The 27,859-nt window shown below is 43.5% G+C and overlaps 1 protein-coding gene across 1 annotated transcript in view; it reads right to left on the minus strand.

The window, feature by feature from the left end:
* Positions 1 to 27,639, minus strand: part of LOC124266180 — a 32,027-nt gene extending 4,388 nt beyond the window's left edge. The window contains exons 1-4 of the mRNA XM_046700984.1: positions 27,434 to 27,639; positions 15,486 to 15,594; positions 14,353 to 14,466; positions 5,642 to 5,720 (exon numbers count right to left, since the gene is read on the minus strand). Coding sequence (XP_046556940.1) covers positions 5,642 to 5,720; positions 14,353 to 14,466; positions 15,486 to 15,594; positions 27,434 to 27,567 — 436 coding nt within the window. The 5' untranslated portion in view covers positions 27,568 to 27,639. The remainder of the gene's footprint in view (positions 1 to 5,641; positions 5,721 to 14,352; positions 14,467 to 15,485; positions 15,595 to 27,433) is intronic.
* Positions 27,640 to 27,859: the final 220 nt, after the last annotated feature.

The following is a 27,859-nucleotide window of genomic DNA, read 5'->3' on the forward strand; positions in this document are numbered from 1 at the left end:
GAACATGCATGTTTCTACTTGATGGACTTACCTTAGTATTATAGTGCTGTCCGACTGAAATACCACACAGTATTTGACATACACTGAGCTATTCCTTGTTTTATCCCCAAGTGACAGGCAAGGTACCGTCTTAAAGTATGACACAGTCGGGGACAGAACCACAAATGATCCTGTGCAGACACTATCCGCGACCCCACTGAGGTGGTCAGTAACAGCTAAGTATTACACTACCCAAAAACACATGGTCCAATTCATCCTCGATAATCTCCAAGGTATACGTTACGATAAATTTCCACTATACCCTGGATGCATCCAAGGCTTGGCCTGATGATTTTATTACCTCCCTTGGCTGGCTTTTTATCCAAGCAGGTGTTTACGCTGGGAAGTTGAGAGTACCAATCACAACTCACTTTCGCTACTTAAATTATCTAACCATTTTAACTTGGCAACACAATTAATGTAGAGGTACTCTGAAAGAGGTAGAAGGAGTTCTTTTATATTTTTTTTAAAGATTTCAGACCTGTCAATTTGTCTGTATGTTTCCCCAAAAAATCTGAGTTGCACTGCGAACAGACTTTCGCGACTGTGACCACTGTTTTGTTGACACTGGCATGCTCAGTTGTAAACGGCGGCTTAGCTGATTGGCTACTGTGAAGATTCGGAGCCATTCGTCACCACTCGCCTCTTCCCGTAACCTCCAAGAAGATCGCTATTCGGCTTGTCCCGGAATACAGGGTATGCCGTATGGTGGAGATTTATCGTAACATATACCCGGGAGATTATCGAGGATGGATCCCATCACATGACACAGAAATTCTATGGCTGGTGATATGATATGACATGACTTCCTTTTGTTCATTTTTGGTTTTTCTAACTTTGAATACCCATCCTGCACTTGGTTATTTACCCTGGGAATCATTCGTGTTCAACTCGTGTTATTCCGGGACAAGCCGAATAACGACTCGTGCCCCTCTAGAAAGATTTCATATTGGCGCATGAACATCAGAACTACTTTAAACAGGAACGATAACTCTTTTCTTGTTTGATTCCAATGGTACTTAATATCACCGAAATAATCATACATTGTATTGCTGTTTATGTTTTTAAAGAATTAAACCTTTTTGATACAAATAAAAGAAGGAGAAAAACTTATTTGTTAGAGACTTATTCTGACGTAATTATTACCAGATGTTCACCTTATATTTCCAATTATATTTCTAAATTATATTTCTAATTTTTGGTAATCACAAATGGGATTTGTTTTATTAAATATGTAAATAAAATTTATAAAAGCTACATTAAATCCCAAAGCACAAACTCAAAAATGACTTTAAAATATTTCTCAAACTGAACATTCGTGTAACCTTGCTGTCTTACCCCAAGTGGAATTTTAAATGAATTCTCTGAAAATATATGAATGACCAAAAATATGTCAGACTAAAATATTCCCAGAGATGTGAAATATATGCCCAATGATAAAGATTAAAGTTGATTATTTACATGCAGATATGTGTCTAATATTATTGTTTTGAAACTCGTAGCGATTTATAATTACATTTCCTAAACTTGTTGGAAGCGCATGTACAATCTCCATAGCAAGCCCGCAAGATCGTCAGAAATACTCTCAGTTGGACCCATGAGAGCCGTTATGTCAATAAACGCACGCGCGTGTATTTGAATCTCTCACAGTCAATCGCATGATTCTTATCAAAAACTTCACAATAGCTAAATGTTAGCTATTTTCTTTGTACTTTCAATATGACAATATATATTTTTCATGATTTTTTAAACAATGACATAATGCCATAAACGATTTAAAGGTCACATAAACCCTAGGGGGTAAAAATACATAAATCACTAACTCGCATCGTTATAAATGAAACCTCGTCATTAAAACTACTCATTTCGACCTTTAATTGACTTAAATCGACCTTTTTGACAACAGTGCACAATTCTCACCCGCGAACGAAATTTCAACCAATCAGAGCGGCGCGACTCTGTGACGTCATATGAGGAATAGCTTGGAGGGCCTGTGCAGAATTCATCTACATTTTAGGGGTTACATTATGTTGTTTACAGGCTTGTATAAACCTGAAATCGTGACAATTGTTGTGGAAAATGAAAGCTATATGTTCTCACAATCTACTGTCATTTAATTTTGTCTCCTGCTTTGCCTAGTTTCCGAGTTACAACTTGTTTTCATAGACGATTCTGTCAAAATCGATTGGTGTCGTTAGGCCCTATTTGTATAATGACTGATCCAAATTGATCCCATTTCTGTGTTTTTTTATCTCGATATTTAATCATGTCATGTAAAAATCTGTTTGTATTCTCAAAACAGTGTCGGCCCATAAGTTTTCACATGCAATACAGCAATTAATACTACACATGTTATTTGTCATCATTCACTTGATGGTCAGTTAATGAATTTATAACAGGTATAATTAGTGGTAACACACTTAAATTACCCGACAAAGGTTCCCATTTGGCATTTCTTGTGTCTGGAGTAAATACTCAACATTATAAACATCGATCAAAGGATTAACCGATAACACGCTGATTGATTAATTACTTTTATCTTACACAGCGGAATTGTCAAAAGGTAGTGTTTATGTATGTAGATTTACTAATCTATACTGAATACACTCTATCGTGTCGGTGTCTGCGTAAAAACAACGTCCTTCTTTCAAAGGATTAACCGGCAATACATTGATTGATTGCCCATTATTGGCTAACTAAATTATTGTTTTTAAAGAAAGGCGGACATTATGCAATTGGTTGCCAGGTGTGCTATCTTGGGTGACCAATGAGACTATACACCAATACCTGAAAAGATTTATCACTTTTTCGTATATTAAACTGTTAAAAGACACATCATTTGGAACAGTTTTGTGGATATTGATGGATACATTCCTCGAACAAGGTAATGGCCTGATATTGTTCCTATAACTTTAATCTGTTTTAATTTTAATATTTGCATTTTGTTTTTATTCATTTGTCGTAGCATTCAACAGAATCATTGTTTTCGCCGTGAAGTGTAATGAGACAGACAACATGCACTAGGGTGTGTGTGCGAATTATGATTCACATTGGCAAACTATAAAATGTCTAGATATTACAGTTCTGTTATAAATTCACTATAAGTATCAGCAGATCGTCTGCTTTTATTTAGTTTCAAAATGCATACAAGTATGATAATAAACTAATTAGGATTATAAGACCAAATATAAAGACGCACATTGACTAGTATCTACATACTGGTGAGTGGACATTAACCATGGGAATGTAGCAAGAAATTTATCGCGCAGTATTGTGACTTCGACCCCCACCTCGCTTCCGTGGAAGAAATCGTTATGTTATAAGTTGTGTCATGCAAAATCCGTTTGGTTATGATTCCAATACATATTTAACTACGAGTAGAAAGTAGTCTTGATTTTCTGACTTGATGAAAACAAACTATAATCTCATTAATTCTAACAGATTTTTTTATTTTTAAAAATGGCGGCGCCCTATCGGGAACATCCGCCAGTCTGAGGATAAATGGTATTTAGGTTTGTTTTCACCGAGTTACAAAATCAAAACTACTTTCTACTGGTAGTAAAATATGTATTTTATTGATGGCCAATAGGATTTTGCATGACAAAGCGTATAACATAACAATTTCTCTCGTGGCAGCGAGGTGGGTGTCAATATAATACTACTTACAATATTATTGTTACTTCAACCACAACCTCACTTCCGAGGAAGAAATCGTTATGTTACAAGTTGTGTCTTAGAAAATCTTTATGGTCATCAATCATATGCATATTTTACTACAACTAGTAAGTAGTTTTGATCCTTTAACTTCCGTGAAGCGATCTGAACACAAGTAAGATATCGTTTCAAGCTTCCACAACGCTCGCTTCGCACTCACAAACATAACCCATTTAGCACGAACTGCGGGGTCCTGTGGAAATCTGTGCATGGGGACACCATCGCCCGACCCCTAGGAGCAATTGACGACAAAGCAACGATTCGGCATGTCGTCGTTGATGTCGAGAAATCATCAAAATGATGAGCGTGCTACACATTTTCTATACAACTAACTGAAAATCGTTCCTCATATGACGTCACTGCAGTGCTCCGGCGACAGAGTTACGTAACCTGTCTGTGGTTTCGTTGGCGGGCGAGAGGGGAAGCAGGCGACTTTTTGGCAACTTTTAATCGCTCGGTATTAATTAACCACAAGTTTTTAAAGAATAAATTTGGTGTTCCGCATAAGACTAACCACAAATCTTTCATATGTAATGGTTAAAAGAGTAACAAAAAACAAAGTTTAGTGGTTCTTTAAGTGCTCGGGATTATTTTTACCAAACACCGCAGTCATTTACGCGCGTTCTGATTGGTTTGTCGTATTTTTGCACATAACAAGCATCGAGAGGGGGGACGAGTCTTCTTGGAGGTTACGGAAAGAGGCGAGTGGTGACGAATGCCTGGGAATGTCTGTGTGTCAAAGTTCAAGTTCATAGCCTGGAAAATGTTTGTTGACCACCTCCTGAGAAGGATTTACAGGGAAACATTGTGTCCCAGAATTTATACACTTCTGAACAGATATTGCACACTGTCTCCATGAGATCATCTAATTTTCAGATATTTACTGTTGTTTCCTTCAAAAGTGAAATACTGTACTTGCCGTAATGAGAGCCCTGCTCCAAAAAGCACCTCCTGAATAAACTCTAGTCTACAGTCGGTTTGATTTCATTTGAGACCGATGATTGCTCACTAACACAAAATCTAACAAATGCAACAAAACCAAATTTTGCACAGTAGCATGAAATCAACAGACCAACTCTGATGATTTGTCTCATAATTTTGGACACCCGAATACAAAAGTTGTTTAACAAACAATCATTATTTTGTAGTCACTTTTCGTTATTTCTTACGCGGGGGACCACTTGCTGGTGCAACAGCCAGGTGTGTGAGTTGCACTGTGAAATGAAATTTCACTATACACGCTTGTTGATTACCTCGCTGTTCTACCAGCAAATGCCCCCACCCCACCCACCCACCCCCCACCCCTAGTAAAAGAGAGCGAAAAGTGTTTAAGTGAGCAATTCATCGGTCTCAAATGAAATCAAACAGATTGTAGTCTGGAAGTAATCTGTTTATGCAGCCAATTTACAATTGTATTTTGTCCTCTATATGGTGGTCATGTTTGAGTTCAGAAATAGTAGCATTGAAGCTAGTACATTCCATATACCATTTTAGATATTATCAAAACCAGTTTTGCTTCACAGACATTTGAACAAGATTGTTCATTACTAGTTTATCTATAAACACAATTTTAACAAGTTCTGCATTGTTTTAATAAGATGCCCCCTTTGTCAATATTCAGAGATTTTGGGGCACCCATTACAACAAATACATTGGAGCCTAGAACTGTGTACTGTAGTATATTCGCTATAAGTAGTTGTAACACCTATGTACATCGTATTGGGATTACCCCGTTTCTGATTACGTCATCTATGCGTCATCTGCACGAGGATGATGACATCGTGAATGTATGAGTACGCCATTTTGCAATAAGATATGAGGGTTGTCTCCAACTCCCACGATATGTCTTAGTGTAAGGAAACCCCAACACCGAGTACATTACACCTACCGACAATGAGGTTGTGAAGATTGCAGTAGTTGGTGCCGTAGTCAAGGACAGCGTACCAGGCCCTTGACCTGCTGACACCCTGGGAATAAACAGATCGATGCTATAAATAATTCAAAATACCTACCATTTGCATTTAGTGTCTTTTAAACATTAAATTCCTTGATTTGGTGTTTAAGAGTCATCTACAGAGACAGATGCCAGGTTTTTTTCATGCAATATCTTTACCTTATCTCAACATTATGAGAAGTACGATTTGGTTGGTTTGTTGTTTAACGCTGCACTCAGCAATATTCCAGCTGTATGGCAGAGGTCTGTAAATACATGTAATCGGGTCTGGACCAGACAATCCAGTGATCAACAGTATGAGCATCAATCTACGCAAATAGACGACATGTGTCTACTAAGTCGGTGAGTCTGACCAGCTGATCCTGTTTGTCATAAGAAGTACAAATATAAGTATTAATGCTAACTTTCTCTTAAGCAGCAAATAATGTTGCTTCAAAGAACTGATCCAATTTCCATTTTTTTTGCACTCGCAAATCCTTTCTTTTCTTCATCAAAGGTGTACTGCCCTGAATAAGGAGTCCACAGGTTTTCGGAGATATCATTGAGTGTATATGGTAATCGCACCTTCATTCAATGATTCATTCCAGTAGATATTAACTTGAGGTAGGTGAACCTAACTCTCAATAAACAAGAACCAAAATATATATATTATGAAATCATTCATTTTGTGAAAAGACTAAAAAAAAAACAGTCATTTTATGAAATGACTCTGAGGATCAGCCATTTCGCTATTAGCTATATAAATAGGTTTGGACGTTTCCATCAAATTTGATGTAAATGTGCTTGATAACGATTGCCAATGTTCGTGATGCACGAAACAAATCTCCAAAATGCATTTTGTGACCCCGACTCTCAGAAACATGAAATACATGTCTTAGTCGGATACTTGGGAAAGATCGTGCGAAAAATCAGTACAAATGGCCTGTCCAACACTGCAATATCACTGCACATAAAGTCACACAGGGAGAATGCCAAGGTTAACCCAGGAAGAAAGAGAACGGGCAGTAGGGATAGCTGAATGGCTGACCCTCTTAGTTATTTCACGAAATGATTGGAAGTATGGTGATCACCGGTCACCCTTGCTAGAGATAGTGGTAATGACCGGTGTCGGGAGGTGATAGGAACAGCCGGAAAAACAGCGAGTCTATGCCAGCCATTCTGTGAGTACACAACGCCTTATCTGGGGTCTACATAAATCCTTAGGTTAGGGCTATATTACCGCAGAGTGCGAGCCATAGCTAACTCCATAGGTGTTCCGCCGTAGTGGTGAACGAGTTTTCACTACAGTGACGCCGCGAACACCGTTCCTGGGTGGGAATTTCCGTTTTTCTACCTCGGGAGATCGCAGCGCAGTTTTCAGTTTTCCCGCTATTGGGGAGAGAGCGTAGTCTGCGACATATGTGTCGTAGGACTGTGTGTCAGCCAGCGTACTGCTGTTTAGGATATTTTTAAAGTTATTCCGGGGCGTTCTCGGAAGGTTAGCTTGGGGAAATCTTCTACAAAATAGATTAATATAAGTTTTTTCAACTTCGGTCGGCTCACGTGCAGGTCACGTGGGTCGGCGCACCCGACTGGTGCTCCAGCCAACCTGGCTGGCATACTGTGCTATCTAACTTTCTAAGATTTTGTTAGGTTTCTAAAGTTATCAGGGGCCGGATTATTGAACATTCATCGTGTGCTGGACAAATTTTGGATGTTGTATGACTTTATTGATGTTATGCACTGTGTTACTCTTGTGAACTGTCTGCGCATGTCAAGAAGGAAGTAGCAGTGTTTACATTCGAGGGATGTGATGCGTTGTTCCGGGAGTGCAAACGAACAGCGGATAGCCGTAAAACACTAATTTTTGTGAATTCCATTGACGGGAGCTCGGACACTCATATTGTGTTTTATGGGGGAGTAATATTCACGGAAAGATTATTCACGGAAGGACTATTCACGGAAAGATTATTCACGGAAGGACTATTCACGGAAATATTAAAGCGTGAGTGCTAGAAACTGGACTTTATAGGCTATACACTATGGCTCAACAACCCATTTATGTAAATCTTTCAACCGCGAAGGATTTCAGAGAGAGAGGACTGTCTCCAAGTCAAGTGAAATCAATGGTGACAATGAGGAAAACAGGGTTTAATATTACCGCTGAGGACATACTGGACTTGGAAGAATTTAATCATGATGCAGATTTAGTGTCAACATTTGATTACACCCCAAGTGGGAAGTTGAAGAACCGTATCCAACCCATCAAACAGGATAGTTTGGAAGATAACACAGAGTCAGAGGATACCACAGGTTCAGAAGGTTGGCACGCCGGGGGCGAGGACAATGACGATATACAGATGCAGGCCAATGAGAGTAATACCCAACAGAGCTCAGGATGGGAATCGGCACGTGGAGCACACGGTTTTGGTTCACGGGATACCGGAATGGTAAACATGATGGACAGAATGATGCGATCAATGGAGGACTTGAACAGAAGAAGGAACGCGGACTTCATGATGAGGACGATGAGCGAAATGTCCATGAACAGTGTAGAATTGTGTAAAAACACCTCCGCAGCAGTGAAAGATAGCACTGAGGCAGTGGAGAGAGCAATTCACCGGCTAGATAGCCCAGGACATCCACTGACATCGCCGTATGGGTTCAGTCCGTATGGTCCCTACCCCAGGGGTATGCCTTTCGGATCCCCAGTCTCTTGGACGGACGTACACAGTGGACCAAACCCTATTGTGAGATGGGAGCAAGGTGACGGCAGGATGGAGGGCTGGTTCCAGGGCGTAAAGCCGGAGCCAGCCACACCAGAGCAAGCGGCGGGATTGCATCATGAAGCCCCTGTGTGCAGGAAAACAAAACCTGGGGAGTGCAATGAAGGATATGACCCTATGAGTAAGATGCTGGATGAGAGAACTGCCAGGAGGTCCGCTTCCGAGTTACCGTCTGTGCATGCAGTGAGGGAGGAGTGGATCAGAATAAAGGAACTGGAGCGACTTGTTGCTAGATTTGACCATGAACCATGTATGACCGATGTCTATGCCAATGAGGAGCGTTTACAGGCAGTGACTGCTGCAATATCAGAAATGGAACTAGAGGACTACTATGACATTGACACTGATGAAGAGCTGAGACTATGGAATTACCTGCTAGAGCTTCTTCACACTCGTCACAGGAATTTGGAGTTGACACTGAGCCTGCACAAGATCTTCCAGGAGATGCTGTGCAACTTGGACTGGATGGAAGGGACCACAGCCTGGCTTACATCTGAGGGTGATGGTTGGCACCTGATGGAGGTGGAGGATCTCGTGCAGCAGCAACGCCTATTGGAAGCAGACATCCATGTAGTGGCAGAGAAGGTGGAAACTGTGAACAGTTCAGCCTCCCGTTTTACTGAAGACGACTTGTGGGACTTCTGTGACCCTGATGTGGTCGAAAAACGAATGCTTATTTTGGAATCGGCTTATGATGAACTGAAAAAAAACTTGTTGAGCAGAGACGATCTCGTGTGGAAGAGGATCGCAAGCAGCGGCAGCTCTACAGGAACATGAAAGATGAGGAAGGATGGATCAGGGATAAGAAACAACTTATGTCATCACTTGACTTTGGACTTAACCCCACCAGTACTCGCCTGCTGCTGAACAAGCATGACACGATGGAGGATGAGATGAATGCCCGTCACAGCCATCTCCAGTCAGTACTACAAGTGGGAGACATTCTCGTTGCTGCAGGCAATTTCTGTGCTGACAAGATTCAGCAACACATCAATGAGGTCAAACAGCAGTGGCGCAGCCTGGTGGACCTCGCTGATGAACGAAGAAAGCGACTGTTTGTTGCCATGGATTTCCACCAGTTCGTTGCTGATTCTGGCAAGGTTGACACTTGGATGAAGGACACTTTACAACTAGGGTCCATGGAAGACGTTGGCAAGGATGAGGCCAGTGTTCTATCGCTTCTCCAGAAACATGAGGAGGTGACTGAGGAGCTCAAGAGCTATCAGAATGTTATTGTGAACCTGCATAAACAGGCCATCGGTCTGGGAGAGGAGTACTGTGAATGTCCTTTGGTCAGGAGTCGATTGAATAATATTGACTATTGTTACCAGAGACTTCTGGAACTCGCTGAATGGCGGAAGCAGAGACTGGTTAATGCACTGTTTCAGTACAAAGTCCTCATTGAGAGTGAAGGTGTGGAAACAATGATTGATGAGAGTGAACACACTCAGGATGATGCAGTCCTGGACCTCGGGGATGATGATGGTTCAGTAGACTTGGATGAGGGGATGTTGTAGATTATGAAGGAGTGAGGGAGGGTTTGACTGTCCCCGAAGTACCCTTGGTTCCTGCCCTTGCTACACCTACTACACCAGCAAATATCAAGACTGTTGCTCCGGCAGACAAATCAATGCGTTCTGCAGCAGCTAAAGTGACACGATCACCCACCAAAAGTGCTTTGGCAGCAAAGTCACAGGCGACACAGGGAGTTCCTGCTGGGAATGCTACTCGATCATCTTCACCTAAAGTAGCTGTATCAGCAAACACAGCAACAGAAAAAGGGAACATTCCTAAGCATCCGGTCACTCTGTTCGACCAAACAGATGATTCTTTTGAGGTGAGTCTTGATGACACTCAGATGAATGAGATTGTTGCGGACCAGAAGGAGAACGATGGAGAAAGAAAGACTGCTGACAGAGACACCTCAGCAACAACTGATGAGGTTGTGAGAGGTTGTGGAGAGAATATCAAAGCGAGAACAGGGGGCTTAAGCATGATAGCAGAAGGGGGTCTACCCCCCTGGCCACCAGATGGCGCCCTAGTGAGCTGTGGTAAGGAGGATGCAGATGGTGTTCTCCTCAGCAACACAGGTCTGAACGTTAAATGTTTGCCGCTGTGGATACCCGACGGTCACACCAGGGAGGGTGGTCAATCTCCCGTTTTGGAGATGGGGGGCTTCGATAACAGGTAAGGCACGCCTCCAAATGGATGGAGAGACGTACCGGCAGGAGGTGCTGGTGGCACAAATCAGCAATCAGCTCATCCTGGGACTTCACTTAGCTGACAGGCACTGCACAAACATTGATATGCAACCATGGACAGTTACCATTGGCGGGTGTGAGATCCCGGTAACGTTCAGGACTGTTGTGTGCCAAGGGGCTATTCCAAGGGCAGTGTCGTGAGCACCGCACACAGCTACCAGACTACCATGCCTTGACAGTCAAGAGTTGAACCAATCCCCGGTGGAGCCTGTTTCAGAAACCAGGCAGTGTGCATTAAGTTTGGGGAACCTACATCAAGGGCAATGCTCTTCCTTGGCGTACTTGATCAACCTGGCTGATCCTTAGTGAAGGTACACAAGGGTCAGCACGCTGGCAATGCAGTTGAAGACAGGCAGGGTGAGGAGACCAACAGCGCTATCTGTAGGGCCTCTTCCATTGCGAAGGTAGGGGAGGGTGTCCTATGCGAACTGTCATTGCTAGACTTGCCCAACGAGATGGGCATGTGTATTTTAGAAACAGACGGCTCTGGCCTAGCTGTCAGGATTGAGCTACCATTAGGGCAAGAGAGAGGGGCCAGTTGTGGTCGTTGCTCATTAACCCAGGAGCAGCGGAGGTATGGCCAAACTCACAAGAAGATGCTGGTGGACGTTCACCTTCCAAGAGAGTATTGCCACTACCTGTTGGGGCATTATTTTCTGATGCGAATGGACCACAACAGTTGGAGGTGGTCGCTTAATTTCGAATCGTCTGACAGACAGCTGGCCTGCTGGCCCGAGACAATGAGCCCATATGACATGAGGGTTGAATATCGTCCAGGGACCAAAGACCTTGCCGATGAAGCAGACTGTGACAGCTACCAGAGGTTGGTTGAGTTACACAAGCTCCCATGCGGGGGGCTGTCAAAATGCTCACCAACGAGGAGACCAGTTCCACAAGGACGTAGAGTACATCCTTCCATTAGCTGGCCGACCTTGGACAGTCAGGGGGGTGACAGGGGTGGAAGATAACAGCTACTTGGGAGAGATCCCTACCAGGTGGGACCCCGGTGGGATGAACAAGAATCAGACAGACGATCAGGGGCATTCTCTGGAACAGAGTGACCCCAAATCCTACCCGGAGAAGATTCACACTGATCCCAAGTGTACGACAGTTGTGGGATTGCACCCCAGAGTGGACGCCAATCTGGTTGACGGGGCGTTCCGCCTGCCGCTACGTCTTTGGCGGGACGTCCTCTGTGTGGTGGGGCTGGACGACACCGCAGAGGCCAACGAGTGGAGAGGACAGGAAGAAGTGTTGAGGGAGCTGGCACCGAACATCTCGGCTGGGTGCCCGGTAGTGGTATGGGTTCATGGGCCTGAGGGGGATGAGCTGGCCGGATCATCCCACACCCGGGTCATCCGGGTGTTGAAGGAATGCCTTCCCCAAGATAAACCCTTGGTAGTCCCCAACTTCACCAGAGAGGAGGGGACGGACCAGGAATGGTTGGAGGGGTTCTCACCATCTTGTTTCAGTTTCACCCCCCGGGTGGTTGTTTTTCTCCCCAGGGCCAGATGGTGTGGTTAAGGGCGGTGCCAGAGGATAGGGTGCTGATGGGGACAGACTGTCCTGACACTGGGCCAGAAGGTTGCACCCTGAACTCCAGTGTTGCTGTGCTATGGGGCGCAAGTGGTAGCAAGAAAGAGGGACTTCTCTTGACCACAAACGTCAACGCGGCTCGGATGTTCACTCTGGGGACGCCGTGGGTCTCATCCAATGGTAGGGTGAGGCTCGTGTAATGCCTAATGTTTTCTGGGCTCCACCCAAGACAGGGTGGGGTCTGTGTACGCCAGTAGCAGCAAGTTGGCCCCACCTAATGGCTAGGTGGGGTTGGATGGCCTTTGGCAGGTCATCAGTGTCGCTCCGAAGCGGAGTGGGACTTTCCTAGAGACTGTAAAAGACTGCGGGTCTTACTTGTTGGTACGAGTGGGACCCGAACCCTATATGTTATGGACGATTGGTCCCACCGAGGATACGGTGGAATCCACACCAGAAAGCCGGAAGCTCGGTGCTTGCGGAATCAGTGTGACTGAGGGGAGGACCCCTTGGTGTGCCTCACAGAAAGGATACCCCTCGGGAGACAGTTACGAGAAGACCCCTTGGCTGAGGACGGCATGGTGTACTTCCTGTGGAGGGGGCCTTTTAAAACGGGGAGGAATATGGTGATCACCGGTCACCCTTGCTAGAGATAGTGGTAATGACCGGTGTCGGGAGGTGATAGGAACAGCCGGAAAAAACAGCGAGTCTATGCCAGCCATTCTGTGAGTACACAACGCCTTATCTGGGGTCTACATAAATCCTTAGGTTAGGGCTATATTACCGCAGAGTGCGAGCCATAGCTAACTCCATAGGTGTTCCGCCGTAATGGTGAACGAGTTTTCACTACAGAAGCAACGCCCTCTGGTGCTAACACAACCAAGGGAAGTAACTCTAATGAACGCAAGACACCTAAAGCGCCCAGCAGCTAAAGGGGTGCAACTCTTGTCACCATACGGTCAAGAAATATTTTAATTATAAAATAAAACTTCAAAGGCACCATGTCACACATTTTCAACAATATTGTGGTCTATATTTTATATATTGGGGGCATGTGCACTCACTTTAGCTTCCTATTGATGCAATAAAAGATTTATTATCCCTCACGACTTGCCTGAAATCAATAATTGAAACTTCAAAGCGAACAATAAAACTTGATGATCATGGAAAGAAAACGATTGCTCTTTACATCGAAAACTGTTGTTGGTGTTTGCCGAACTGGCCTCAATCACAAGTTGTGCAATAAAATATTTGAAAACAGCGTTCCAAGGGACATAACTCTATGGAGTTGGCTTGAAATAATGTTTGGCCGGTAGAGGGCGCAAGAGTCGATTTAATGCAACGTTGCATTAATTCATTCAAACTTTTTAATTTAATATTGTAATCTAAATACTTATTTCTTTTGGAATAAATTATATGGTATAGTCTGTTTGGCTCAAAAGCGGACCGATGAATTGCTCGAAAACTAATAAACATACATTTCTCAATGAAACACTGATCATAATCGAAACATCAGACAAAGTCTGTGAAGTTTTTACAGAATTTATGTCCTAAAAATAAAAAAAAGTTGTTTAACAAACTATCATTAAAATATTGACACAGTTCACTATTTGTTACGAGGGAGGAGTGCAGAGAAAGGGACAGCCAGGTGTGCGAGAAAGGATGGAGACGGCACAGCACAGGTTCATGAATCAATAACTTTGTCGGCACTTGTCCCTTTCTCTGCACTCCTCCCTCGTAACGAATAGTGAACTGTGTCAACATTTTAATGATAGTTTGTTAAACAACTTTTTTAAATTTAGAACATAAATTCTGCAAACAAATCACAGAGTTGGTCTGATGTTTTGATTATGATCAGCGTTTCATTGAGTATTATATGTTTATTAGTTTTCGAGTTAGATTGCAATTCATCGGTACGCTTTTGAGCCAAACGCACTATAGCTTCCCTTGGGGCTGATAGTTAGTATTATTGAAAGACATGCATTATATATTTTTAGAGAAATGTGGTATGAAATTGTGCCTTTAACATTACTAAGGTCATTCAAGAGCTAAGGTCATCTTAAACAACCTGGACGTCAATACTTACAGCGACATTGCACTTGTTCCTGTCCTGTGTGAAGGTGAAGGTCAAGTCATCAACGTAACGCTGCTTAGGTGTCTCACGGGTGGCTTTCACCTGTGTTTTGGTCTTGGACACCAACTGGAAGTTGATGAGCATGAATACATTATAGAGGTTAGGACTTTCTATCAAAGATAATACTTTGAATTCAAGCATTTCCTGAGTGAATGGGAATGGTTTTATGCCTCTGATAGCAATATTTCAGCAACATCCCATCTGGGGACACTAGAAACGGGCTTCACACACACACACTTCTGTGCCAATGACGGGGTGTATCAGGTAGGGTGTCATGATTTGGTTCGGTTCATCGTTTACGATTCGATCTCGATTTCAAATGCATCCATTTCGATTCGATTTATAAAGTACTTACTTTCTAATACTGAGAGTTTATTTCACCTGAAGTCGTAAGAAATCATGTTGAAAATACGCTGCTACAAGTGTGGCCAGAGAGAGGGTATTCTCCACTGCCGGAGATATTGTAAGTGCCCAGAGGGCATGGCTTTCAAGTGAAAATTCCTTGCACATTACGGTCACAATGAACACTTGACACAAGAGTTCGTGACTGAAACTTAATTTCATGATCACTTGCTCAGTGAATATTTGTTGACAACTTGTCTTGACAGTGTTCTAACTGTGCATTGTGCAATTTTCCAAAGTTTGCCAAATTAAACAAATATTACAACAAATTTGACTTTGTCCTTAGTTGTGGTGAATCGAATTGAAATTAATGGAATCGAACGAATTGAACGAGTGAATCGTGACACCCCTAGTAGCAGGCCATGTCTTCCCCGGTCTAAACTTTCCCTGTGTAGAATCTTGCCTAGGCCAAACTCCCCCAGAAGCTAGGCCAGAATCTCCCCCTTTTGATATAAGAACAAGGGTGGGAAACATGTAGCCTATAAAGTTGATTCAAGGGTGGAGAAAGTTTGGCCTAGGACAAACTTTCCCCGGGGAAGGTTTGGTCAGGGGGAATGTTTAGCCTGTTACACCGGGTTCGACTCCCCACATGGTTACAATGTGTGAAGACCATTTCTTGTGTCCCCTGTCATGTTATTGCTGGAATATTGCTAAAAAGCAGTGTAAATTTATTTTGCATTTACCTTGTACAGGCATTTTTCTCCTCCGTCGGCGCATCCATCAGGACCTGTCCACCGTCCTATTTGACCCACAAGCTTGTCCTGCACATCTGTGCACGAGAGTGAAAATGTCCTGAAATTGTTACACAAAAATATACATTGGCATAACAATGGATAATGGTTTGATGATTCATAGGATGTCATCACTAGAGTGAGTGAGTGAGTGAGTGAGTGAGCATGGTTTTACACTACTTTTCGCAATATTCCAGCAATATCAAGGTGGGCGACAATAGACTTCACATATTATACCAATGTGGGGAATCAAACCCAGGTTTTCGGTACGACAGACGAACTCTTTAACCGCTAGGCTACCCCACCTTCCTCTCATCATTCGACAAATGGCACAAAACACAGAGGAAAAATATGGACTTTGTACATAGTATAACTTCATAAGTGAGAAGAAATCGTGTTTACCACTAAAGCAGTTTCACAGTCTGTATGCATGTGTGTGCGTGCCAGCAGAGATATATGTATAATATCTATTATATGGTCTCTGGTGCCAGTTTGGTGCTTATCGTACTCATAACTCAGTTGGGATTACACTCTCTCAGTAAAGTACGGATTCTTGTACTGTTGGGTTGAGTCCCATCTGGGATTTGAACCCACACTCTCAGAAACATTTACCTAATCGCCATTACATCATTAGTAAAGAATAGGGCTGGGACGATTCACCGATGCACCGATACATCAGATACATTTAAGTTTGATACAGCTATCGTATCGTCGACTGGTGTATCGATACAAAACGATACATGACTTTTTTCAAAACAGTATCATCTTAAACATGTTAAAGTACTTATTTACAGAAATATACACAAGTGTGATAGAGCTACTTGTTTGTTTATTACAATAGTGTTATTGTTATACACAAATACCTTGAAATAAATCATTTAAAATCAATATACTGTGTCATTCTTTCAAGGTGCATGTATCGTGATAGGTATCGTATCGCAGGTAAAATACCATGATACGTATCGTATCGCGACATAGTGTATCGTCCCAGCCCTTGTACAGAATAAAGTCCTAGAATCTGTACTGTGAAAGTGTAATCAGGGTACTAATCGCAAATACAACCTGTAAAATTTGACCACTTTATCAGTGACATTGTGTATGTTCAGTTGAGTCTGAACCAGATAATCCAATTACTCATAATCTACCCGATCCCGTTCTAACCCGATCTTCATGGGTGGGGACAAGCATGGGTTGCTGAAGACCAATTCTAACCCGATCTTCATGGGTGGGGACAAGCAAGGGTTGCTGAAGACCAATTCTAACCTGGATCTTCATGGGTGGGGACAAGCATGGGTTGCTGAAGACCAATTCTAACCCGATCTTCATGGGTGGGGACAAGCAAGGGTTGCTGAAGACCAATTCTAACCCGGATCTTCATGGGTGGGGACAAGCAAGGGTTGCTGAAGACCAATTCTAACCCGGATCTTCATGGGTGGGGACAAGCATGGGTTGCTGAAGACCAATTCTAACCTGGATCTTCATGGGTGGGGACAAGCATGGGTTGCTGAAGACCAATTCTAACCCGATCTTCATGGGTGGGGACAAGCAAGGGTTGCTGAAGACCAATTCTAACCCGGATCTTCATGGGTGGGGACAAGCAAGGGTTGCTGAAGACCAATTCTAACCCGGATCTTCATGGGTGGGGACAAGCATGGGTTGCTGAAGACCAATTCTAACCTTGATCTTCATGGGTGGGGACAAGCATGGGTTGCTGAAGACCAATTCTAACCCGGATCTTCATGGGTGGGGACAAGCATGGGTTGCTGAAGACCAATTCTAACCTGGATCTTCATGGGTGGGGACAAGCATGGGTTGCTGAAGACCAATTCTAACCTGGATCTTCATGGGTGGGGACAAGCATGGGTTGCTGAAGACCAATTCTAACCTGGATCTTCATGGGTGGGGACAAGCATGGGTTGCTGAAGACCAATTCTAACCCGGATCTTCATGGGTGGGGACAAGCATGGGTTGCTGAAGACCAATTCTAACCCAGATCTTCATGGGTGGGGACAAGCAAGGGTTGCTGAAGACCAATTCTAACCCGGATCTTCATGGGTGGGGACAAGCATGGGTTGCTGAAGACCAATTCTAACCCGGATCTTCATGGGTGGGGACAAGCATGGGTTGCTGAAGACCAATTCTAACCTGGATCTTCATGGGTGGGGACAAGCATGGGTTGCTGAAGACCAATTCTAACCTGGATCTTCATGGGTGGGGACAAGCATGGGTTGCTGAAGACCAATTCTAACCCGGATCTTCATGGGTGGGGACAAGCATGGGTTGCTGAAGACCAATTCTAACCTGGATCTTCATGGGTGGGGACAAGCATGGGTTGCTGAAGACCAATTCTAACCTGGATCTTCATGGGTGGGGACAAGCATGGGTTGCTGAAGACCAATTCTAACCCGGATCTTCATGGGTGGGGACAAGCATGGGTTGCTGAAGACCAATTCTAACCTGGATCTTCATGGGTGGGGACAAGCAAGGGTTGCTGAAGACCAATTCTAACCTGGATCTTCATGGGTGGGGACAAGCAAGGGTTGCTGAAGACCAATTCTAACCCGGATCTTCATGGGTGGGGACAAGCAAGGGTTGCTGAAGACCAATTCTAACCTGGATCTTCATGGGTGGGGACAAGCAAGGGTTGCTGAAGACCAATTCTAACCCAGATCTTCATGGGTGGGGACAAGCAAGGGTTGCTGAAGACCAATTCTAACCTGGATCTTCATGGGTGGGGACAAGCAAGGGTTGCTGAAGACCAATTCTAACCCGGATCTTCATGGGTGGGGACAAGCATGGGTTGCTGAAGACCAATTCTAACCTGGATCTTCATGGGTGGGGACAAGCATGGGTTGCTGAAGACCAATTCTAACCTGGATCTTCATGGGTGGGGACAAGCATGGGTTGCTGAAGACCAATTCTAACCCGGATCTTCATGGGTGGGGACAAGCATGGGTTGCTGAAGACCAATTCTAACCTGGATCTTCATGGGTGGGGACAAGCATGGGTTGCTGAAGACCAATTCTAACCCAGATCTTCATGGGTGGGGACAAGCATGGGTTGCTGAAGACCAATTCTAACCTGGATCTTCATGGGTGGGGACAAGCATGGGTTGCTGAAGACCAATTCTAACCTGGATCTTCATGGGTGGGGACAAGCATGGGTTGCTGAAGACCAATTCTAACCTGGATCTTCATGGGTGGGGACAAGCATGGGTTGCTGAAGACCAATTCTAACCTGGATCTTCATGGGTGGGGACAAGCAAGGTTGCTGAAGACCAATTCTAACCTTGATCTTCATGGGTGGGGACAAGCATGGGTTGCTGAAGACCAATTCTAACCTGGATCTTCATGGGTGGGGACAAGCAAGGGTTGCTGAAGACCAATTCTAACCTGGATCTTCATGGGTGGGGACAAGCATGGGTTGCTGAAGACCAATTCTAACCCGGATCTTCATGGGTGGGGACAAGCAAGGGTTGCTGAAGACCAATTCTAACCTTGGATCTTCATGGGTGGGGACAAGCATGGGTTGCTGAAGACCAATTCTAACCCTGGATCTTCATGGGTGGGGACAAGCAAGGGTTGCTGAAGACCAATTCTAACCTGGATCTTCATGGGTGGGGACAAGCATGGGTTGCTGAAGACCAATTCTAACCCGGATCTTCATGGGTGGGGACAAGCATGGGTTGCTGAAGACCAATTCTAACCTGGATCTTCATGGGTGGGGACAAGCATGGGTTGCTGAAGGGATCTTCATGGGTGGGGACAAGCATGGGTTGCTGAAGACCAATTCTAACCCGGATCTTCATGGGTGGGGACAAGCATGGGTTGCTGAAGACCAATTCTAACCCGGATCTTCATGGGTGGGGACAAGCAAGGGTTGCTGAAGACCAATTCTAACCTGGATCTTCATGGGTGGGGACAAGCATGGGTTGCTGAAGACCAATTCTAACCCGGATCTTCATGGGTGGGGACAAGCATGGGTTGCTGAAGACCAATTCTAACCTGGATCTTCATGGGTGGGGACAAGCATGGGTTGCTGAAGACCAATTCTAACCTGGATCTTCATGGGTGGGGACAAGCATGGGTTGCTGAAGACCAATTCTAACCCTGGATCTTCATGGGTGGGGACAAGCAATGGGTTGCTGAAGACCAATTCTAACCCGGATCTTCATGGGTGGGGACAAGCATGGGTTGCTGAAGACCAATTCTAACCTGGATCTTCATGGGTGGGGACAAGCAAGGGTTGCTGAAGACCAATTCTAACCCGGATCTTCATGGGTGGGGACAAGCATGGGTTGCTGAAGACCAATTCTAACCTGGATCTTCATGGGTGGGGACAAGCATGGGTTGCTGAAGACCAATTCTAACCTGGATCTTCATGGGTGGGGACAAGCATGGGTTGCTGAAGACCAATTCTAACCTGGATCTTCATGGGTGGGGACAAGCATGGGTTGCTGAAGACCAATTCTAACCCGGATCTTCATGGGTGGGGACAAGCATGGGTTGCTGAAGACCAATTCTAACCTGGATCTTCATGGGTGGGGACAAGCATGGGTTGCTGAAGACCAATTCTAACCTGGATCTTCATGGGTGGGGACAAGCATGGGTTGCTGAAGACCAATTCTAACCCGGATCTTCATGGGTGGGGACAAGCATGGGTTGCTGAAGACCAATTCTAACCCGGATCTTCATGGGTGGGGACAAGCAAGGGTTGCTGAAGACCAATTCTAACCTGGATCTTCATGGGTGGGGACAAGCAAGGGTTGCTGAAGACCAATTCTAACCCGGATCTTCATGGGTGGGGACAAGCATGGGTTGCTGAAGACCAATTCTAACCTGGATCTTCATGGGTGGGGACAAGCATGGGTTGCTGAAGGGATCTTCATGGGTGGGGACAAGCAAGGGTTGCTGAAGACTAATTCTAACCTGATCTTCATGGGTGGGGACAAGCATGGGTTGCTGAAGACCAATTCTAACCCAGATCTTCATGGGTGGGGACAAGCATGGGTTGCTGAAGACCAATTCTAACCTGGATCTTCATGGGTGGGGACAAGCATGGGTTGCTGAAGACCAATTCTAACCCAGATCTTCATGGGTGGGGACAAGCAAGGGTTTTGAAGACTAATTCTAACCTTGATCTTCATGGGTGGGGACAAGCATGGGTTGCTGAAGACCAATTCTAACCCAGATCTTCATGGGTGGGGACAAGCAAGGGTTTCTGAAGACCAATTCTAACCCAGATCTTCATGGGTGGGGACAAGCATGGGTTGCTGAAGACCAATTCTAACCCAGATCTTCATGGGTGGGGACAAGCAAGGGTTTCTGAAGACCAATTCTAACCTTGATCTTCATGGGTGGGGACAAGCATGGGTTGCTGAAGACCAATTCTAACCCAGATCTTCATGGGTGGGGACAAGCAAGGGTTTCTGAAGACCAATTCTAACCTTGATCTTCATGGGTGGGGACAAGCATGGGTTGCTAAAGACCAATTCTAACCTGCATGTTCACGTATGTAGTCAGTCTGGCATTGACTTTGCTCATGACATCATTCAAATAAGTCTGGCATGGTTCAGACATGCAAAGGGTCTTGATATCGGCTCATGTCTTCTGTTTGAAAGCATCCTAGCTAATACCTACACAGTAAAATATCACTTTTCAAGAAAATTTCTTAACCTGTGTAAATATAAACCAAGTGATTTATTTATCCATGAAATGTTAGCCAACATCTGTAATGGTTTTATACGGAGAAGAATTATAATGATGATGCTTATTATATAGATGTTGCTTTTCACCTTCATAACCATGATATCAGAAACATATCAGATATTTGTAATATCAGATTTTAAGTTTCTTTTTGTAACATAATTTCTAAATGATATGAAAAAATAAAAGTAGTCTCTGAATATATATAATTTTGATAGTAACAAACAAGCCCATTTATATTGAAAAGGAGCCCCAGGGAGACCAGGGGCCCGTTTCACAACGCTCTCGTAAGCCTAAGATCTCGTAACTTTTCTCGTAGCATTAGTACCTCATATGTTACAGTATAGGAGGCACGAATGCTACGAGAAAAGTTACGAGATCTTAGGCTTACGAGAGCTTTGTGAAACGGGGCCCAGAGATTCAGAACCTGAACCTGAGGAAATCTAGACTTGCTTTATTTAGGGCTTTAGCACTGCAGAGAGGGCTTGGCAGTAGGGAAATATAATGTGGTTCAGGGACTGTGAGACAGACTATATCCTTAGGGTTTCGAAGTTTACCATCACTATCATCATGGCGAGTGCACAACTCAAGTACAAATATCTTCCCACTTGTAGAGGTGGCAGATATCTCTGTGTTAGAAATTATATGTATCGTATTAGTTAGCGAAAAGCAATGATGTTGATTATTGGAGCCCAACCGAATATTTTCGAACTGATTCAATTCCTGATGAAGGAACATAAGACAACAGAAATGCATTTGGTTCAATACACCGCCGGACAACGCCTCCCTCCTAAAAAGAAGAAGTATCAAGACCTTCAGCGAAAACTGGATGACTTGAAGACCAGACTTCTTTTTTTCCTAGCAAAAATTTATTCTTTTTTTTCCGATTCTTTTTTATCCTGATGCATTTTTTCCGATTACCGACTTGACACCGGGCACGTCTCTGTCATCGAGTACGCTGAAAGGGCATCGTACGCTCTGAAACTTGCTTAAGGACTGTTTCATATGTGAAGATACGTCACAACATGTGAATAAATGTGTTATTGTTTGCCAGTAAAAAGGCACAATTTGTCATGTTCCATTTAATAAAATATCTAAATGAACTAGTTGTTTTGTTGTCGACATCGCCTGTTCATGCATGGAAGGGACTTGAACAAACATGTTCGCTCGGCCGTTGTTTATGTTAATTGAAAGGCGACAGCATTCGCGGGAAGGTGAAAACGAAATTCGCTCAATGTTTATACACGCTAAAAAAGTCGCCTTTAACGCGAAAGAACCCCTGGACCGTGTTCGCAGAGGGAAACAACATCCTCAATTTGCAATAGGCAAACCCGTGATCAGTGAGCTGTTTGAACGGCTCTCCAGAACCCCTAACACTATAAGCGTCTGATTAGTTTGTTTTCTTCATAACTTCTCTGTGTCATTTTACAAACTTATGTATCAACAACAGAAATGTGTTATATAAGCATCCCAAATCACATCATTTATTCACGGTTCTAAAAAAATATCATGAAATGTTAGCCAACATCTGTAATGGTTTTATATCATGAAATGTTAGCCAACATCTGTAATGGTTTTATACGGAGAAGAATTATAATGATGATGCTTATTATATAGATGTTGCTTTTCACCTTCATAACCATGATATCAGAAACATATCAGATATTTGTAATATCAGATTTTAAGTTTCTTTTTGTAACATAATTTCTAAATGATATGAAAAAATAAAAGTAGTCTCTGAATATATATAATTTTGATAGTAACAAACAAGCCCATTTATATTGAAAAGGAGCCCCAGGGAGACCAGGGGCCCGTTTCACAACGCTCTCGTAAGCCTAAGATCTCGTAGTCTCTTTTTCTCGTAGCATTAGTACCTCATATGTTACAGCATAGGAGGCACGAATGCTACGAGAAAAGTTACGAGATCATAGGCTTACGAGAGCTTTGTGAAACGGGGCCCAGAGATTCAGAACCTGAACCTGAGGAAATCTAGACTTGCTTTATTTAGGGCTTTAGCACTGCAGAGAGGGCTTGGCAGTAGGGAAATATAATGTGGTTCAGGGACTGTGAGACAGACTATATCCTTAGGGTTTCGAAGTTTACCATCACTATCATCATGGCGAGTGCACAACTCAAGTACAAATATCTTCCCACTTGTAGAGGTGGCAGATATCTCTGTGTTAGAAATTATATGTATCGTATTAGTTAGCGAAAAGCAATGATGTTGATTATTGGAGCCCAACCGAATATTTTCGAACTGATTCAATTCCTGATGAAGGAACATAAGACAACAGAAATGCATTTGGTTCAATACACCGCCGGACAACGCCTCCCTCCTAAAAAGAAGAAGTATCAAGACCTTCAGCGAAAACTGGATGACTTGAAGACCAGACTTCTTTTTTTCCTAGCAAAAATTTATTCTTTTTTTTCCGATTCTTTTTTATCCTGATGCATTTTTTCCGATTACCGACTTGACACCGGGCACGTCTCTGTCATCGAGTACGCTGAAAGGGCATCGTACGCTCTGAAACTTGCTTAAGGACTGTTTCATATGTGAAGATACGTCACAACATGTGAATAAATGTGTTATTGTTTGCCAGTAAAAAGGCACAATTTGTCATGTTCCATTTAATAAAATATCTAAATGAACTAGTTGTTTTGTTGTCGACATCGCCTGTTCATGCATGGAAGGGACTTGAACAAACATTCGCTCGGCCGTTGTTTATGTTAATTGGAAAGGCGACAGCATTCGCGGGAAGGTGAAAACGAAATTCGCTCAATGTTTATACACGCTAAAAAAGTCGCCTTTAACGCGAAAGAACCCCTGGACCGTGTTCGCAGAGGGAAACAACATCCTCAATTTGCAATAGGCAAACCCGTGATCAGTGAGCTGTTTGAACGGCTCTCCAGAACCCCTAACACTATAAGCGTCTGATTAGTTTGTTTTCTTCATAACTTCTCTGTGTCATTTTACAAACTTATGTATCAACAACAGAAATGTGTTATATAAGCATCCCAAATCACATCATTTATTCACGGTTCTAAAAAATATCCCCTTTGCTTTTAAGGGGTTCAGAAACGTTTTAGCAACGGTATCATTCGGTTGGAACATTTTGCATAATATTCCATAAATGCTTCTGAAAATGTTATGTTCATCTGTTTGCGATATATCACAAACAAATAATAGTAATAAAATACACCTGCCGTATTGATGAACCTTCAATACGATCGATGTCGGTTCCAATGACACGAGCCAGGTTTACAAGTCTGTTTGCTATAATCGTCTTGAAAATTAAATAATGCACGTTGATACCAGTGAAGACATTCACAAAGATATGCACCATAGCTTTAAATTCATACATTAAAAACCTTTTTGGGATGTGTTTACAAAATCAATGTGCATGCCGCATTCGTGACCAACTCGTGTTATTCCGGGACAAGCCGAATAGCGAGGTTACGGAAAGGGGCGAGTGGTGACGAATGGTGCATGCCGATGAAACGAGGAGCTTCCAATTACACTTCACATATGAGGGCTTCAGGCTCCATTTGATTGGCTGAAACAGTGTCGCGCACGTTTGCAGGGCATTCTGTAGACTAAGGCTTAGTCTCTGAATATATATAATTTTGATAGTAACAAACAAGCCCAATTATATTGAAAAGGAGCCCTAGGGAGACCAGAGATTCAGAACCTGAACCTGAGGAAATCTAGACTTGCTTTATTTTGGGCTTTAGCACTGCAGAGAGGGCTTGGCAGTTTGGGAATTAATGTGGTTCAGGGACAGTGAGACAGACTAGGTATTCTGTAAAACATCATACACAGCTAATGCGAGCACAAGCTGACATGTATTCTCGAAGATCCAATATAGACACATCAACACCACGAGCTGTCGTCAAAAGTCGAAGAAACGGCGCTGAATTTTGATTTGATTAGCACGAGATGTCAACTAAGGCTGACAGTGACTTCTTTTCGGATTCAATTTCCAAATATACCCTTGAGTCTCTTTACACGCTATAACAAGCAAGGCAACTTTATTTAGGTTACTTTTACGATTATAATTACGTGAAAATTAATGAGATGAACAGGTAAGATTTCGTAGCTGTGTAGCCGAAACCAAGACTGACTGACTGAATGAATGAGTTTAGTTTTACGCCGCTTTTAGCAATATTCCAGCAATATCACGGCGGGGGACACCAGATTCCGTAGCTGTGTAATGCCGAAACCAAGACTGACTGACTGACTGATTGAGTTTAGTTTTACGCCGCTTTTAGCAATATTCCAGCAATATCACGGCGGGGGACACCAGAAATGGGCTTAACACATTGTGCCCATGTGGGGAATCGAACCCGAGTCTTCGGCGTGACGAGCCAACGCTTTAACCACTAGGCTACCCCACCGCCCCCCGAAACCAAGACACTATATGTGTACAGTCCGGCTAGCCGAGACAGGCATCATGGGACCCCTCCATTATACCGCGATAGGTAATGTTATCGGTATCGGGATTATGAACGCTTATTGGCATTTGGCACTTTTTTATATATTTTCAGTTGACTGATGTTTTATCTGTTTTATTTACTGGTGAAGTTACACTTACGTCACTTCCGGCAAATATGCAAATGACTTTATAGTTGTCGAAGGATTACTCTTGACGAAGTAAGTTTTGATTCATGCAAGATGCAATGGCGGTAGGGTCATATTAGTTTCAAAATGTTCAGAAGTTACTGCAAAGATGAATACTTTAACATTTCTAAAATTAGCCATGATATTCCACTGAAATATATCACGCACTTTTTCAAAGGCGACGAATTGTTTTTACGTAATTTGCATATGTAATCAACCGAAACCTACCTACCTACCTACCTACCTGCTTTCCCAAGAAACCTGTTTATTCACGACTGTCAAGTAACCACCACGCTTGGTGATTTTACGGGACGCTTTAATCATCCCGCGCCGTGTTCGCGGAGCGCACCTGTCTCGAGTATAAGAGGCGATACACAACGAACACCAACAAAAGACTGTTGAAACTTGGGTGTAATTTGTAGTAGGGGAGACCGGGGTCAATTGTAACACTTTTTACTTAGTTCTTGTAATTCGATATTAGTCGACCGCTCACAAAGTTTATCGGTACTAACTAATACATTGGCATCTTGGCTCTAAAACCTCAGAGTCATTTAAAGTTCACGATCATGTCGTTACAAAGTCATAACGTATCAAATGCAATGACTGCAAGTGTTACAATTGGCCCCGGTCTCCCCTATTTTACTAGTTGCCATTCACCTTAATACTGCCATTGCAACTGGTACTATATAAAATTCTCGTGACGTACACAAACTGTGACAAAACATGTATTCACAAAACAAAAACAAAACTTCGTATCTCCGAACTCCGGACTAACGAACTCACCAGTTAACACTGCACGAAGGATGAAGGGGCCCTCCTTCAGTAACACCGACAAGTCAAAACACTGCTAGCAGCAAAAACGACTTCATCTTTTCGTCCCGGAGTCAGATAATATCGAATATCCCCGTATCACTCGTTTATGTAAGAGGCTGTCACGTGATCGCCCGGGACTCGTGGTCACATGACTGTAACCTTTACAACCGATCGGTGTACACAAATGTTACAGAATTACATATCCTATTTGGTGAGAAGATAACAAGAATGTTTTATATCACTGGATTGAGTATATCATATATTAATATATTAGAAACTTTGTTGAAATCTAAAAAACGCTTACACAGACAAGAAGAAACATTAATTTTGTGGAGTCATTTACGAATGTGGGTCGGCTAGAATGCACATTACCGGGCGCAGCCCTCGCTGCTCGCTACAGATCTACCGCACTGTCTCCAGCGCTGTCTCGCGGTAATTGCTCTGTCTCCCTTCAATTGCATCTTTCGGAGGTCTCTCTCTCTCTCTCTCTCTCTCTCTCTCTCTCTCTCTCTCTCTCTCTCTCTCTCCTCTCTCTCTCTCTCTCTCTCTCTCTCTCTCTCTCTCTCTCTCTCTCTCTCTCTCTCTCTCTCTCTCTCTCTCTCTCTCTCTCTCTCTCTCTCTCTCTCTCTCTCTCTCGTTTATAAGTCTCTGTTCGCTATACAAAATAAGGACACAATGTGCAAGGTCAGTTGCCAACATATGGCTAAAGGCGGCATGAAACTGAACCCACACATTACTACACACCGTGAAAATTACCAACTCACCAGTCGACATTGCAGGAAGCGCGAAGAGATCTCCGACTCATGATGAAGCTCTCAGCTGCGACTACGAGGCACGCCAACGTTACGATTGCGAACGACTTCATCGTTGGACCTCCGGTGTAACAAGTACTCCACATCTGAAGAACAGCCAATTTAGCAGGCAGGCAAGGTCACGTGATTACCTGTGCTGTGACTTGGCGCCTGGGGTTTAGGTCATGTGACTTCTTTGGGTGGGGCCTTCTCTGCCTTATCGTGAGAATGACAAAGAATGTTTCGCGTACATCGTGTGAATGGGTGCTTTACGATATTAGTATATTTCTAAATAAAAACGATGTTGCTTCTTTACATGCCGGTGGCGCAGCAGAGGGCACACACCACTCAAGAATTCTGGGATATCATCCGGGGACTCACGGGAGAAAAACAATAACA

The sequence above is a fragment of the Haliotis rubra genome, unplaced genomic scaffold (assembly GCF_003918875.1).
Source record: "Haliotis rubra isolate DU_JTF1 unplaced genomic scaffold, ASM391887v1 Scf1237, whole genome shotgun sequence".
NCBI lineage: Eukaryota > Metazoa > Mollusca > Gastropoda > Lepetellida > Haliotidae > Haliotis > Haliotis rubra.